This window comes from Mobula birostris, chromosome 24 (genome assembly GCF_030028105.1).
Source record: "Mobula birostris isolate sMobBir1 chromosome 24, sMobBir1.hap1, whole genome shotgun sequence".
In the NCBI taxonomy this organism is placed as follows: domain Eukaryota; kingdom Metazoa; phylum Chordata; class Chondrichthyes; order Myliobatiformes; family Myliobatidae; genus Mobula; species Mobula birostris.
This window is the reverse complement of record NC_092393.1, coordinates 5,998,795-6,014,060: the sequence shown is the minus strand read 5'-3', so window position 1 is coordinate 6,014,060 and position 15,266 is coordinate 5,998,795. Positions and strand designations below refer to the sequence as shown.

The 15,266-nt window shown below is 49.4% G+C and overlaps 1 protein-coding gene across 2 annotated transcripts in view; it reads right to left on the bottom strand.

Moving 5' to 3' along the window:
- Window positions 1-13,141, bottom strand: part of galk1 (galactokinase 1) — a 47,528-nt gene extending 34,387 nt beyond the window's left edge. The window contains exons 1-2 of one of the 2 annotated variants that reach the window (XM_072242742.1): window positions 12,945-13,141; window positions 5,044-5,233 (exon numbers count right to left, since the gene is read on the bottom strand). In XM_072242742.1, coding sequence (XP_072098843.1) covers window positions 5,044-5,233; window positions 12,945-13,112 — 358 coding nt within the window. In that variant the 5' untranslated portion in view covers window positions 13,113-13,141. The remainder of the gene's footprint in view (window positions 1-5,043; window positions 5,234-12,944) is intronic. The other variant, XM_072242743.1, reaches the window with a different exon arrangement.
- Between the last annotated feature and the right edge of the window lie 2,125 nt (window positions 13,142-15,266).

Genomic DNA, 15,266 nt, shown 5'->3' with positions numbered 1-15,266 from the left:
CCCTTGGACAACATTGGTGTCGTGGAGAGGGGAGACTTGCAGCATGGGCAACTGCCGGTCTTCCATACAACCTTGCCCAGGCCTGTGCCCTGGAGAGTGAAGATTTTCCAGGGCGCAGATCCATGGTCTCGCAAGACTAATGGATGCCTAAAAAAAAGGGTCACAGTGGTTAAAGAAGGCAGATCACTCTCCTTCTCAAGGGCAACCAGGGATGGGTAATTAAACGCTGCCTCAGTCTGCCCACACTACTTTAATGAATCTCTCACAACAAAAGGATGGGGAGCGAGAAAGGGATTGCTCTACTAGAAGTTGACAGGTCAAATGGCCTCCATCATTCCAGGAATTGTTGCTGTATGATTACGAACTTAGTTTAAGGGTGGTCAGGGCTGAGTTGTGATATATTTCAATCACCTGAAGGCTTGTTATGTATACACATATCCTTCCTGTAATCAACATCATGATTAAAAGAGTAATTAGTCCTTCCTTTTATTGCTTTTACGTACATTTTATCAAGTGCAATTGACAGTTGAAGTTATGCAGAAAATACATACAGTACTCAAAACCTTGATTCAGTATGATCTAGCTGTGGCACAGTGCTGGGATCACACCCACACCATAAGTGCACTGAGAAATGTATATACGCAATAGTGCAACTGAAAGTTGCAGACACAACTGAGCACATCGTGGAAAAGAGCTTCCCCTCCATGAGCTCTGTCTATACTTCATGCTGCTGTGGTAAAGCAGCAAACATAATCAAAACCCCACCCTCCCCAGGTATTCTCTCTTCTCCCCTGTCCCAATGGGCAGAACAAAAGAAAGCCTGAAAGCACCTACCACGAGGCTCAAGCACGACTTTTATCCGGCTGTTATAGATCTATTGAAAAGTCCTATAGTGTGCCGAGATGGACTTGGCCTCACAATCTACCCCAATACAGCTGCGCACCTTCCTGTTCGCCTGCAATGCCTTTCTCTGTAATTGTAACTTTTACTTTGAACTACCTCAATGCACTGTTGTAATGAAAGGTACAGATGGACTGTATGCAAGACAAGTTTTTCACTGTATCTTGGGACATGTAATAAACCAATTTACATAAATACAATTAAAGCAAGTGCCTTTCTTGTACAAATAATATTCAATAGCATTTCCAGCACAGAACTAAACCATCCAGTTTGACTAGTTAATACTGATAATGGAAAGCAAACAGTTGGTAGGACACAGGTCAAGCAGCATCTGTAGATACAAAGGGATAGACAGTCAACGCAACACACACAAAATGCTGGAGGAACTCAGCAGGCCAGGCAGCATCTACAGAAAAGAGTAAACAGTCAATATTTTGGGCTAAGACTTGATAAAAAGGTGAGAAGTCAGAGCAATAAGGTGAAGGAGGGGAGGAAGTAGGACAAGGTGGTAGGTAATAAGTGGAATGGGGAAGCAAGAGGGATGAAGCTAAGAGCTGGGAAGTTGATTGGTGAAAGAGATAAAGGGTTAGAGAAAGGGGAATCTGATTAGAGAGAGTCAATATTTTGGATGGTAATTCTGCATCTGGATTGAGTGATAAACTGATATAAAGACATGGGGGTGGTAATTGGTGGAACTGAATGAACTGCAGGTGTTTATTCTCGACAAGATCGCCTTTTAATCTTTCATCAACCACACCATGCTTCATTTGATTCTGTTCTCCCCTGAGTGTATCTGCCCTGAGGCATCTATGTTATACTACCAAGTCATTCCCTGAACTATCGGGTTTTGAATTCCATCCATTCCTCAAGTAAAGTAAAATGAAATGAACAACTGCAGATACTGGAAAAGTAAAATACAGGAAATACCACCCTTCACAGAAAAGCAGAGTCAACATTTCAGAAGGAGAGAAGGGAGCACTGCAAGATTGGGCTGGAGCTTAGAGGGTATGGCAGCACCTTGGGAGCTAGTTTCTGGATCAGGAAGGGGGAGAAACAATGTAGTAAGTACTCTCTGCCATTATATGAATCAGCTCAGTGATTGGATGATAAGTATTATTTTGTTTTTTCTTTACCTTTTTTTAGTATTTTATTTCTATAACTCCAATTAGTAATTTCCTATAACCTTTAACACATATAAACTGCCTCCTTTGTTTCCCAGTACCTCTTGATGCTAACTCAGGAAAGAACAAGAAATCAATTCTCAAAGTATTTTGTTACACATGTTCATGCCAATCCATTTACATTAAACACATCCTCCAGCACTGAGCATGTAACCTGTCTGTCTGTATCTTGTTTTACGGCGGTTGGCATCCAGCTTAAAATCCTGATGGCATGACATTGATTTCTCGAACTTCTGGTAATGACCCCCAACACTTCACCTCCCCCTCCGCTCACCTTATCTCCTTCCCTGCCCATCACCTCCCTCTGCTGCTCCCCCCTTTTCTTTTTTCCATGGCCTTCTATCCTCTCCTATCAAAATCCCCTTTCACCACCCCTGTACCTCTTTCACCAATGAGCTCTTTACTTCATCCTCCAGTTACCAGTGGTTTTCCACAGGGGTCAGCGTTGGGGCCACTTCTTTTTACATTGTACATCAACGATTTGGATTATGGAATAGATGGCTTTGTGGCTAAGTTTGCTGACGGTACGAAGATAGGTGGAGGGGTCGGTAGTGCTGAGGAAACGGAAAGTCTGCAGAGAGACTTGGATAGATTGGAAGAATGGGCAGAGAAGTGGCAAATGAAGTACAATGTCGGAAAGTGTATGGTTACGCACTAAGGCAGAAAAAATAAACGGGCAGACGATTATTTAAATGGGGAAAGAATTCAAAGTTCTGAGATGCAACGGGACTTGGGCGTCCTTGTACAGGATACCCTTAAAGTTAACCTCCAGGTTGAGTCAGTAGTGAAGAAGGTGAATGCAATGTTGGTATTCATTTCTAGAGGAATAGAGTATAGGAGCAGGGATGTGATGTTGAGGCTCTATAAGGCGCTGGTGAGACCTCACTTGGAGTACTGTGAGCAGTTTTGGTCTCCTTATTTAAGAAAGGATGTGCTGACGTTGGAGATGGTACAGAGAAGATTCACTAGAATGATTCTGAGAATGAGAGGGTTAACATATGAGGAACGTTTGTCTGCTCTTGGACTGTATTCCTTGGGAAGAATGAGCGGAGACCTCATAGAAACATTTCGAATGTTGAAAGGCATGGCAGAGTAGATGTGGCAAAGTTGTTTCCCATGATGGGGGAGCCTAGTACAAGAGGGCATGACTTAAGGATTGAAGGGCACCCATTCAGAACAGAAATGCGAAGAAATTTTTTTAGTCAGAGGGTGGTGAATCTATGGAACTTGTTGCCATGGGCAGCAGTGGAGGCCAAGTCATTGGGTGTATTTAAGGCAGAGATTGATAGGGATCTGAGTAGCCAGGGCATCAAAGGTTATGGTGAGAAAGCAGGGGAGTGGGACTAAATGGGAGAATGGATCAGCTCATGACAAAATGGCGGAGCAGACTCGATGGGCCGAATGGCCTACTTCTGCTCCTTTGTCTTATGGTCCTCCCTCCTGTTTCACCTACAACCGCCTGTTTCTCCTTTCCCTCCCCTCCTCCTCCCTCGTTTCCCCTTTCTCTCCCCTTCTCCTCCCTCCTCCTCCCTCGTTTCTCCTTTCTCTCCCCTCCTCCTCCGTTTCTCCTTTTCCCTCCCCTCCTCCTGTTTCTCCTTTCCCTCCCCTCCTCCCTCGTTTCTCCTTTCCCTCCCCTCCTCCTCCCTCGTTTCTCCTTTTCCTCCCCTCCTCCTCCCTCGTTTCTCCTTTCCCTCCCCTCCTCCTCCCTTGTTTCTCCTTTCCCTCTCCTCTGCCCCTCGTTTCTTCTTTCCCTCCCCGTTTCTCCTTTCCCTCCCCTCCTCCTCCCTCGTTTCTCCTTTCCCTCCCCTCCTCCTCCCTTGTTTCTCCTTTCCCTCCCCTCCTCCTTCCTCGTTTCTCCTTTCCCTCCCCTCTTCCTCCCTCGTTTCTCCTTTCCCTCCCCTCCACCCCCCCTCGTTTCTCCTTTCCCTCCCCTCCTCCTCCCTCGTTTCTCCTTTCCCTCCCCTCCTCCTCCCTCGTTTCTCCTTTCCCTCCCCTCCTCCTCGTTTCTCCTTTCCCTCCCCTCTGCCCCTTGTTTCTCCTTTCCCTCCCCGTTTCTCCTTTCCCTCCCCTCCTCTTCCCTCGTTTCTCCTTTCCCTCCCCTCCTCCTCCCTTGTTTCTCCTTTCCCTCCCCTCCTCCTTCCTCGTTTCTCCTTTCCCTCCCCTCTTCCTCCCTCGTTTCTCCTTTCCCTTCCCTCCACCCCCCTCGTTTCTCCTTTCCCTCCCCTCTTCCTCCCTCGTTTCTCCTTTCCCTCCCCTCCTCCTCCCTCGTTTCTCTTTTCCCTCCCTCCTCGTTTCTCCTTTCCCTCCCCTCCGCCCCCTCATTTCTCCTTTCTCTCCCCTCCTCCTCCCTCGTTTCTCCTTTCCTCCTCCCTCGTTTCTCCTTTCCTCCTCCCTCGTTTCTCCTTTCCCTCCCCTCCTCCTCCCTCGTTTCTCCTTTCCCTCCCCTCCTCCTCCCTCGTTTCTCCTTTCCCTCCCCTCCTCCTCCCTCATTTCTCCTTTCCCTCCCCTCCTCCTCCCTCGTTTCTTTCCCTCCCCTCCTCCTCCCTCGTTTCTCCTTTCCCTCCACTCCTCCTCCCTCGTTTCTCCTTTTCCTCCCCTCCTCCCACCTTTTAAATCTACTCATCTTTTTTTCCTCCAGTCCTGCGGAAGGGTTTCGGCCCGGAACGGCGACTGTACTTTTTCCTGTAGATATTGCCCGAGTTCCTCCAGCATTTTGTGTGTGATGCCTGGTTCACGTGCTTGTAAGGACACTTCCTAAATGCAGTCAGCCATTCTACACCACCACACACTCTCAGGTACTAACACTCCCTGGGTGACAAATGTCCCACAATATTCCCCCCCCCCACTAAATCTCTAACCTCTTACCCTATTCTATATCCTCTAATTTTGAAAGAATCAATAGCACCACACGACAAAATAGAATATTTTACAATGAAATGTTGAGGCATGGGTGCTGCCTTACCCCTGTAATGCTGAATAACTCCCTTCACATAATTGGCCCAGTTAGGTAACCCTGGGGTCAAAGGGTTTCCCTCCGAGGGCACAGGAAATTCCAGTTGCTTTGGGTCATCTGCTTCCTTTGCCAAAGTACAAAGCGAAATGATTCCATCTGTGCTTTGGCACCCGACCACCACAGTGACCATTGGGAGAGCCTACGGGATAAACAGGTCATCACAGACTGTCTTCAAAACCTCACACAGGTGGGCGCGTCTTCCTTTCCCCTGCTCCAGTCAGCAATCTCTCTACCAGTCAGGTGCTCTCCTTCCTCCCAACCATGCACCTACCCCTTCCATTGTCACCTCCGTGATCTGTCTGCTTTTCCTCCGCCTTTCTGCCCAAATTCTTCCCCGTCTCGTCCCTGTCCCCACATTCTTCCCCTTTCCCCTACCCTCCTCACACTCTCTATCCCCACCCCTACTCCACTTGAAATTGTACCCCACATCGTCAACAATTCCCCACCACTGATGCCCGCTTTAAAATCCACTCACGTGATTCCCTCCCCCACACAAACCTTCTTGCATTGTACCCCCTCAATCACAGACCACTCCCATCCAGAGAAAACACCCACCTTCCCCACCCTTTTCTCATCCTCACCCCTCCTCCTCCTGCTATATTTTCCTACACCCCATCCGTACACATCCCTACCCTCCCACCTGCCCAGCCCTTCCCATGAACATCCCCACCTCTCCTCCACTCCCCACACCTTCATCCCTCCCCTCTCCCTTCTAGCTCCTTCCTCTCCCACCATACCCCACCCTCACCTCCCTTGTCCCCATCCCTGCACCTTACACCCTTCTCCACACTCCCCCCTTCTCCATCTCCCCCCTCCCCACCACAGCTTCCCTCCTCCCCTCTCCCACACACTCCAACCCCCTCACAGCCCACCCCCTACTCCACCCTCCATTTCCCCACACCCAGCCCCTTTCCCCAACTGTCCACCCCTCCCCATCGCTTCATACAACTCCTCCCCAGGTTTGTCCCTCCCTCACCCTCCTCCATCAAACTCTCACCTGCTTACCCTCACTCCATCCCTCCAACACCATCCCCACAGCCTAGCCCTCTCTCCAGCCCTCTATCCTATCACCACCACTCCTCTGTCACCCCTTCATCCCACATCCTCTCCCTCACCCCACCACTCTGCCCCCATCTCCCCTCCTCTCACCCTCCAAACTCCCCTTTCACCCCATTCCCTCTCCCTCTCCCCATGCCCTTCCTCCACCACCCCTTGCCTTACCCCTTCAATCACTCCGCTCACCCCCTACCCCTTCGCCCCTCCCGTTCATACAACTCCCCTCATCTCCTTTGCCTCCACTCCCTGCTCCTCTTCTCCCCTCAACCCCTCTCCCTTCAACCCTGCCCCTTCACCCTCAACCCTAACCGCTTCCCTTCCCCTCCTCTCCCCCTCCCCCATCGACCTGCCAACTCCCTCCCTCCCACTCCCCTCCCCAACTCCTTCCCTCCCACTTCCCTCCCCAACTTCCTCCCTCCCACTTCCCTCCCCGCCAACTCACTCCCTCCCACTTCCCTCCAACTCCCTCCCTCCCACTTCCCTCCCCGCCAGCTCCCTGCCCCCCACTTCCCTCCCCAACTCCCTCCCTCCCACTTCCCTCCCCAACTCCCTCCCTCCCACTTCCCTCCCCAACTTCCTCCCTCCCACTTCCCTCCCCGCCAACTCACTCCCTCCCACTTCCCTCCCCAACTCCCTCCCTCCCACTTCCCTCCAACTCCCTCCCTCCCACTTCCCTCCAACTCCCTCCCTCCCACTTCCCTCCCCAACTTCCTCCCTCCCACTTCCCTCCCTGCCAACTCCCTCCCTCCCACTTCCCTCCCCAACTCCCTCCCACTTCCCTCCCCGCCAGCTCCCTGCCCCCCACTTCCCTCCCCGCCAACTCCCTCCCTCCCACTTCCCTCCCCTCCTGTTGTAATGTGACTGTAATTAAAAGTAAGTTAATACTAATTAGGATATCGGTGGGGGGGGGGGGGTCTACTTCCATTTCTGTTCTTCCGGTGGCCCTCGTGGACATAGTATTCCCGCCATGCCGTACGGGTTGTGAAACCTTCTGTATATACGTAACATTTTAAAGTTTGAGATAAAGTTGTTTCTTTGGCATGAAGTTGTTGAGTGTGCCTTTTTCAAAGTAGAAGTTACCACATATTTTTGGCAATGAGGTGAACTGGTTTTGTGAAGGTATCGGCACATTTTTCGAACAGGAGCTTTCGCGTTCAGTATGGCTACATTTGGAACTATCTGTGAATTTCTGGAAGGAAATGAGGACTGGCCGGAGTATGAGGAAAGGTTGGGACACTTTTTCTGTGCTAATGGAATTACGGAGGAGGCTAAGAAGCGCTCTATTCTCCTGAGTGTGTGTGAGGCAAAGACTTACAAGTTAATAAGGAATTTAGCCGCACCGCGGAAACGGGGGGAAGTTCCATTTGACGAACTAGCGAAAATCGTGGGGAACCATTTCAGGAAACATAGAAACATAGAAAATAGGTGCAGGAGTAGGCCATTCGGCCCTTTGAGCCTGCACCGCTATTCAGTATGATCATGGCTGATCATCCAACTCAGAACCCTGTACCTGCCTTCCCTCCATACCCCCTGATCCCTTTAGCCACAAGGGCTATATCTAACTCCCTCTTAAATATAGCCAATGAACTGGCCTCAACTGTTTCCTGTGGCAGAGAATTCCACAGATTCACCACTCTCTGTGTGAAGAAGTTTTTCCTAATCTTGGTCCTAAAAGGCTTCCCCTTTATCCTCAAACTGTTACCCCTCGTTCTGGACTTCCCCAACATCGGGAACAATCTTCCTACATCTAGCCTGTCCAATCCCTTTAGGATTTCATACATTTCAATCAGATCCCCCTTCAATCTTCTAAATTCCAAAGAGTATAAGCCTAGTTCATCCAGTCTTTCATCATATGAAAGTCCTGCCATCCCAGGAATCAATCTGGTGAACCTTCTTTGTACTCCCTCTATGGCAAGGATGTCTTTCCTCAGATTAGGGGACCAAAACTGCACACAATACTCTAGGTGCGGTCTGACCAAGGCCTTGTACAACTGCAGTAGTACCTCCCTGCTCCTGTACTCGAATCCTCTTGCTATAAATCCAAAACCTTCTGTGATTGTCCAACTGTGCAAGTTTCACAGACTGAGGTCCTTTAACATCTGTCAGATGATGCTGAGGATGTTCTACGAGTCTGTGGTGGCCACTGCGATCATGTTTGCTGTTGTGTGCTGGGGCAGCAGGCTGAGGGTAGCAAACACCAACAGAATCAACAAACTCATTTGTAAGGCCAATGATGTTGTGGGGATGGAACTGGACTCTCTGACTGTGGTGTCTGAAAAGCGGATGCTGTCCAAGTTGCATGCCATCTTGGATAATGTCTACCATCCACTACATAATGTACTGGTTGGGCACAGGAGTACATTCAGCCAGAGACACATTCCACCGAGATGCAGCACAGAGCGTCATAGGAAGTCATTCCTGCCTGTGGCCACCAAACTTTACAACTCCTCCCTTGGAGGGTCAGACACCCTGAGCCAACAGGCTGGTCCTGGACTTATTTCCTAGCATAATTTACATATTACTATTTAATTATTTATGGTTTTATTTTGCTATATTTATACTCTATTCTTGGTTGGGGCAACTGTAACGAAAATCAGTTTCCCTCGGGATCAATAAAGTATGACTATGACTATGTTTCAGGAAGCCAGGTCAGTCTGTGGCTAATTTTGTGGCTGAGCTTCGGCAGCTGTTGGAGCATTGTGATTTCGGAGTGGTGTTGTTAAGACATGCTCCGTAATCGATTGGTATGCGACATTAATAATGCCGACATACAACGCCGCCTGTTAGGGGAAACTCCACCGTTGACTTTCAAGAAAGCCTTAGGGATTGCCCAAGGCATGGAGATGGCTGCTAATAATGTCAAGGATATCGGGTCGCAGTCAGCGGCAGTGCACCAAGTCAGGAGGGAGACTGGTAAACAGGCAAAGCGGGTGGAATGTTTCCAGTGTGGAGGGATGCACTATGCAAATAATTGCAAATTCAAAGACACCGTCTGCCATGCTTGTAGCAAAAAGAGACATTTAGCTAAAAAGTGCAGAAGTTAAAAGGGTAAGATTAAGCTTGAGCAGGGGAAAGCTCAACAGGCTCAGGCAGCCACATACCATCTAGAAGAAGCAGATGAAGAGGCAGCGTGTGCCTACAGCATGTTTGGAGTGGAAACAGATGAGGAACCACCTGAACCATATTATGCCACAGTCAGTGTCAGGGGAAAGGACATTAAGTTTGAGATTGATTCAGGGGTACTGCATCGGTCATTAATGAGGAGACCTACAGGAGGACACGGGGGTCCAACCTGCCTCCCATTAGACCATCAAAGCTCAAACTTATGACCTATACGGGGCAGCCCATACCTCATTTAGGGGTGTTATATGTAGACATTTCAGCCGGGGGTCAGAAGTCTGAAGCCAGGCTAGTGATAGCTAAGGGCAGGGGACCCAGTCTTTTGGGTTGCAATTGGCTTCACAAAATCCGGCTAAACTGGCGTGAAATTAAGTACGCACACACGACGGAGGACATTCTGCAGCAGTACAGGGGCGAGCTGGGAACACTGAAGGGAGTGACAGTGAAACTCCATGTCGACCCTGAAGCTACACGTTTTTTTAAACCCAGGTCGTTGCTCAAAGGCAAAGTCGAAGAGGAGCTGGAACATTTACAGAGGCTGGGCATTATTGAGCCCATCCAGTTTTCAAGGTGGGCGGCTCCCAATGTTCCAGTTTTGAAGGCAGCCAAAACGGTGAGGATATGTGGGGATTATAAACTTACGGTGAATCAGGTCTCTAGGCTGGAGGAGTACCCATTGCCACGGGTGGATGACCTGTTTGCGACCCTGTCGGGGGGGGGGTAAGCTGTTGACAAAGCTGGACATGAGCCATGCCTACCAACAGCTGCTGCTCGACAAGGATTCAAAGGAGTACATCACAATTAATACGCACAGGGGATTATTCAAGTACAATCGCCTGGTGTTTGGAGGGGCGTCCAGCCCTGCCATTTTTCCAAAGGACAATGGACACTGCTGCAGGGGATTCCGCACGTAGCAGTGTATCTTGATGATATTTTGATCACGGGGGCTACGGAGGTGGAGCATCTGGCTAATTTAGAATGGGTGCTGAAGAGGCTCTCAGACGCAGGGCTGTGGTTGAAACGCGGACAATGTGTGTTCCTGGCACAGAGTGTGACTTACCTGGGACACACGATCACAGCTGAGGGGCTTTGCCCTGTGGAGGACAAAGTGAGAGCTATTAAGGAGGCCCCAAGCCCTAAGATTGTCACAGAACTCAGATCATTTTTGGGCATAGTGAATTATTATGGCAAGCTTCTTCCTGACCTGTCAAGGGTTTTGACCCCACTGTATAAGCTGCTTCACAATGACACTAAGTGGCAGTGGGGTGAAGAGCAGGAGAAAGCCTTCAAGGAAGTGAAAGAACTCCTCCACTCAGCGAAGCTGCTTGTTCACTATGACCCAGACAAGGAGATCTCCCTTGCATGCAATGCCTCGCCCTATTGAGTCGGGGCAGTTCTCTCACATGTAATGGAGGACCATTCAGAGAAGCCTATTGGTTTTGCTTCACGTACCTTGACAGCTGCAGAGAGGGGATATTCACAGCTAGACAAAGAAGGTCTGGCAATTATTTTTGCGGTCAAACGCTTTCATCAGTACCTTTATGGACGTGCATTTACAATTTATACGGACCACAAACCACTGATGAGCCTGTTCAGTGAGACTAGATACATCTCACCACCAGCCTCAGCCAGGATACAGCGTTGGGCTCTTACCTTGTCAGCCTACCAGTACACTATAGCGTACAGAGCGGGTGGGAATAATGCAAATGCTAATGCACTGAGTCGACTACCTTTACCCGAGACACCAGTTACTACATATGTACCTCCAGAGACTGTGTTTTCATTGGAGAGGCTGTCAGAGACACCTGTAAAGGCGACCTAGATCAGGCAGTGGACAAAGAGGGGCCCAGTCCTGTCCCAAGTCAAGACTTCTCTTTTACAAGGTTGGCCCAGAGTCGTGGAAAGAGAGGAACTCAGGCCTTATATCAAATGCAAGACAGAACTCAGTCTGCAGGATGGCTGCATTTTCTGGGGGACGAGGGTCATCGTGCCTTCCCCTGGCTGTTCACAGATTGTGGAGGAAATTCATGAGGCTCACCCAGGAGTGTCTCGAATGAAAAGCCTTGCGAGATCCTATGTTTGGTGGCCAGGAATGGATGAGGATCTGGAGAACAAGGTAATATCACGCACACCATGTCAGACTAATCAGAATATGCCACCACCAGCTCCCTTGCACCCATGGGAGTGGCCAGACCACCCCTGGTCTCGGCTACATTTGGACTTTGCTGGCCCTTTTATGGGGCAGATGTTTCTTGTCATGGTAGATGCGCATTCTAAACGGATCGAAGCTCACATCATGAGCAACATCACAGCCCCCTCAACCATAGACAAACTCAGGCAAGTGTTTGCAGTCCACGGGCTACCTGACACTCTGGTCACTGATAATAGCCCGACGTTCACTAGTGAACTGTTCGGTGAGTTCATGCAGCAGAACGGCATTCATCACATTTGGACAGCCCCTTTCCACCCAGCCTCAAATGGTTTGGCTGAGCGGGCTGTTCAGTGAAGGCAGGCCTGAAGCGGATGACAGGGGACTCTCTTAGCATTCGGCTTTCACGTTTCCTGTTTAAATACTGCCTCACGCCACAGACTACCACTGCCCGCACTCCAGCAGAGATGCTGATGGGGCGTAGGCCCAAGTCAAGATTGGACCTGCTGTGCCCGGACATGAAGGCAAAAGTGGAGAGAAAACAGGAAAAGCAGAAGGAGGGACATGATCAACATGTGCGAGAGAGGGAGTTAAAACCGGATGACAATGTCTATGTGAGAAACAATCAGCAATGGCTGCCTGGGGTTATTCTTAAGCAGAGTGGTCCCGTCTTCTAGGTTGTTAAGCTGACTGAAGGGCGTGTGTTCTGCAGACATCAGGACCATGCGCGCCTGTGTCATGATACCGGCTCAGAGGCAGACAGCTCCATGGAGTTTCATTTTGTGAGTCAGACTACGGTGGAAGCATGTCCACCAGTGACTTTGCCAGAGGGTGAGACACTGGCAGAGGGGTCGGGGTCCCCTGAGGAGGATGGACATCCTCACGCAGACACACAGACCCCTCTCATGCCCCCAACACCAGATCCACCCAAATCACCCTCACCAGCGGTGCCTGCTGGGTCATCAGGGGTAATGCGCAGATCAGAGCGCACTCGTAAACCTCCTGACAGGCTGAATCTTTGACAGGACAGTTTATTTTGTGTTGTTAGATTGAAAGTTGAATCTGTCACGTTTTCCAGATGTTTTGTACTGGTAAACTGTTGCTAAGGTACTAGTATAAGTTTACAGGGGTACGCAAGTTAATAACACCACTTCTTTTAAAATTTCCTAGTAGTTTACATTTGGGGATGTTGGAGTTTAAAGGGGGAAGTGTTGTAATGTGAGTGTTTTTAAAAGTAAGTTAGTACTAATTAGGATATCAGGGGTGGGGGGGTGTCTACTTCCGTTCCCGTTCTACCGGTGGCCCTCGTGTACTTAGTGCCCCCGCGACCCCGTACCGGTTGTCAAACACTCTGTATATACGTGACGTTTGGAAGTTGGAGACAAAGTTGTTTCTTTGGCATGAAGTTGTCGAGTGTGCCTTTTTCAAAGTAGAAGTTCCCACACCTCCCCACCCCTCAACCTCCCCTCCCCCCCCCAGCTCCCTGTGACCACTCCCGCTCTCCATTCCCTTGACCCAGACCCACCATGGGTAACACGAACCCCTGGTTATAATCCGTGTGCTCTCCAATTAGATTTACTCTCCCCGGAGCTGCCACGGCGATCCTGGGCTCGCAGTCGGGATAGACCCGGCGGAAAGCCCGCACCGACTCCTCCAGCAACGCCCGCGTGGCACCGACCCCAGGCTCCGCCATCGCGCCGCGGCCGGCCGGGCCCGGCTCGTCACACCTGTCAATCAGCACCCGGCAGCCACGCCCACGCCCGGCAATGCTCTCTTCCCATTGGCCAAGAGCGGGACGATACCAAGTATTGCCCAATGGCATTGCGGCAAATTAGTGATAGGGACAATGGAAGTAAGGGGCAGACAGTAATAACGACATAGTTGGAGTGAAACTGCTGATGTTAAAGTATATCTATCACGTGAAGCAAGCATTCTCCTGGCGGCGCTCTCAAACAACGCATTTTTAATCTCTTAAAATCAAATATAACAGCATTATACACTTCAATCTTTTAAGCAAATAATGCTTCCTTTGCTTTTACAGTGGCAGACACCTCTGAATGTGCAATCTCCTGTGATTCAATGTTGTAAAACAATAAAACATGAAAACTTCCAAGGGGGTGGTGAACTCTTTTTATAGGCACTCTGAAGTCTACCTTTTATGCCATTACTGTTCCCGTTTCTATTTCAGTCTGATTCAAACCATCATCCCATGTGCAATTTAATTCCTCCCCCCCCATTCATCCTGTCACAAAGATTCCTGTTATTAAACTAATCTGAGAGGGAAACCACTTCTCAGTATATGTTGGACTTTAACATCATCTAACCCCTGTAAACCAATATATTCTGTTACATTTATAACCTTTTTCCACTTTCACCAAAAGATAGCAACACACATCAAAGTTGCTGGTGAACGCAGCGGGCCAGGCAGCATCTCTAGGAAGAGGTACAGTCGACGTTTCAGGCCGAGACCCTTTGTCAGGACTAACTGAAGGAAGAGTTAGTAAGAGATTTGAAAGAGGGAGGGGGAGGGGGCGATCCAAAATGATAGGAGAAGACATGACGGGGAGGGATGGAGCCAAGAGCTGGACAGGTGATTGGCAAAAGGGGTACGAGAGGATCATGGGACAGGAGATTCGGGGAGAAAAACAAGGGGGGGGACCCAGAGGATGGGCAAGGGGTATAGTCAGAGGGACAGAGGGAGAAAAAGGAGAGAGAGAGAGAGAAAGAATGTGTGTGTAAAAATAAATAACGGATGGGGTACGGGGGGGGGCATTAGCTGAAGTTAGAGAAGTCAATGTTCATGCCATCAGGTTGGAGAATCAATTTGAAAGGGTGGCACTATTTTCCTATGTCTAACCTGGAGTATATCAAGCAAACAGGTGGTTTCCAGTTTCCTCCTCCATCCTATATTCTTTGAGAACAGCTGGATGTCACAGCAAATTATTATCTTCACCAACATCTTAACCTTCTCCTGTCTGGTGGAACTGGTTCTCACCCTCAACAATTTCTCTTTTGGCTCATCCCACTCTCCCCAAACTCAAGAAGTAGCCATGGGCACCCACACAGGCCTCAGCTCGCTTTTCTTTTCATTGGCTATGTGAACAGTCCATGTGCCAAGCCTTCCCTGATAATACTCCCCAACTCTTTCCGAGCTACATTGATGACTGCATTGGTGCTGCTTCATGCTGAGCTTGTCAATTTCATCAACTTTGCTTCCAACTTCCACCCTGCCTTTAAGTTCACGTGGCCCTTTTCTGATACCTCTCTTCCCTTTCTCCATCTTTCTGTCTCCATCACTGGAGAGAAACTGCCTACTGATGTATCTTATGAACCCACTGATTCCCACAGCTATCCCGACTTTAGCTCTTCCTACCCTGCCTCCTGTAAAACTGCCATTCCCTTTTTCAGTTCCTTTGTCTCCGCCTTATCTGTTCTCAGAATGAGGCTTTCCTTCCCATTTCATCAGAGATGTCCTCCTCCTTCAAGAATAGGGTTGCCCTTCCTCTACCATTGATGCCCTTACACACATCTCCTCCATTTCCTGTGCTCACCCCAGCTTCCCGCCACCTTATAGGGATAGAGTTCTATTGTCCTCACCTACCACCCATGAGCCATCACTTTCAGCACGCCATTCTCCGCAGTTTCCACCATTTTCAACGGGACCCTACTAGTAAACATACCTTGACCTCCCTCACACTATCTGCCTTCCACATGGAGGGATCAATCCCTCTATGATTCCCTCCCCATTAATTTCCCCCTGGCAAGTGGCAGAAGTGCTACACCTGCCTACTCACCTCCATTGAGGGTCCCAAAACTGTCCTTCCAGATGAAACAACACTTGACATGT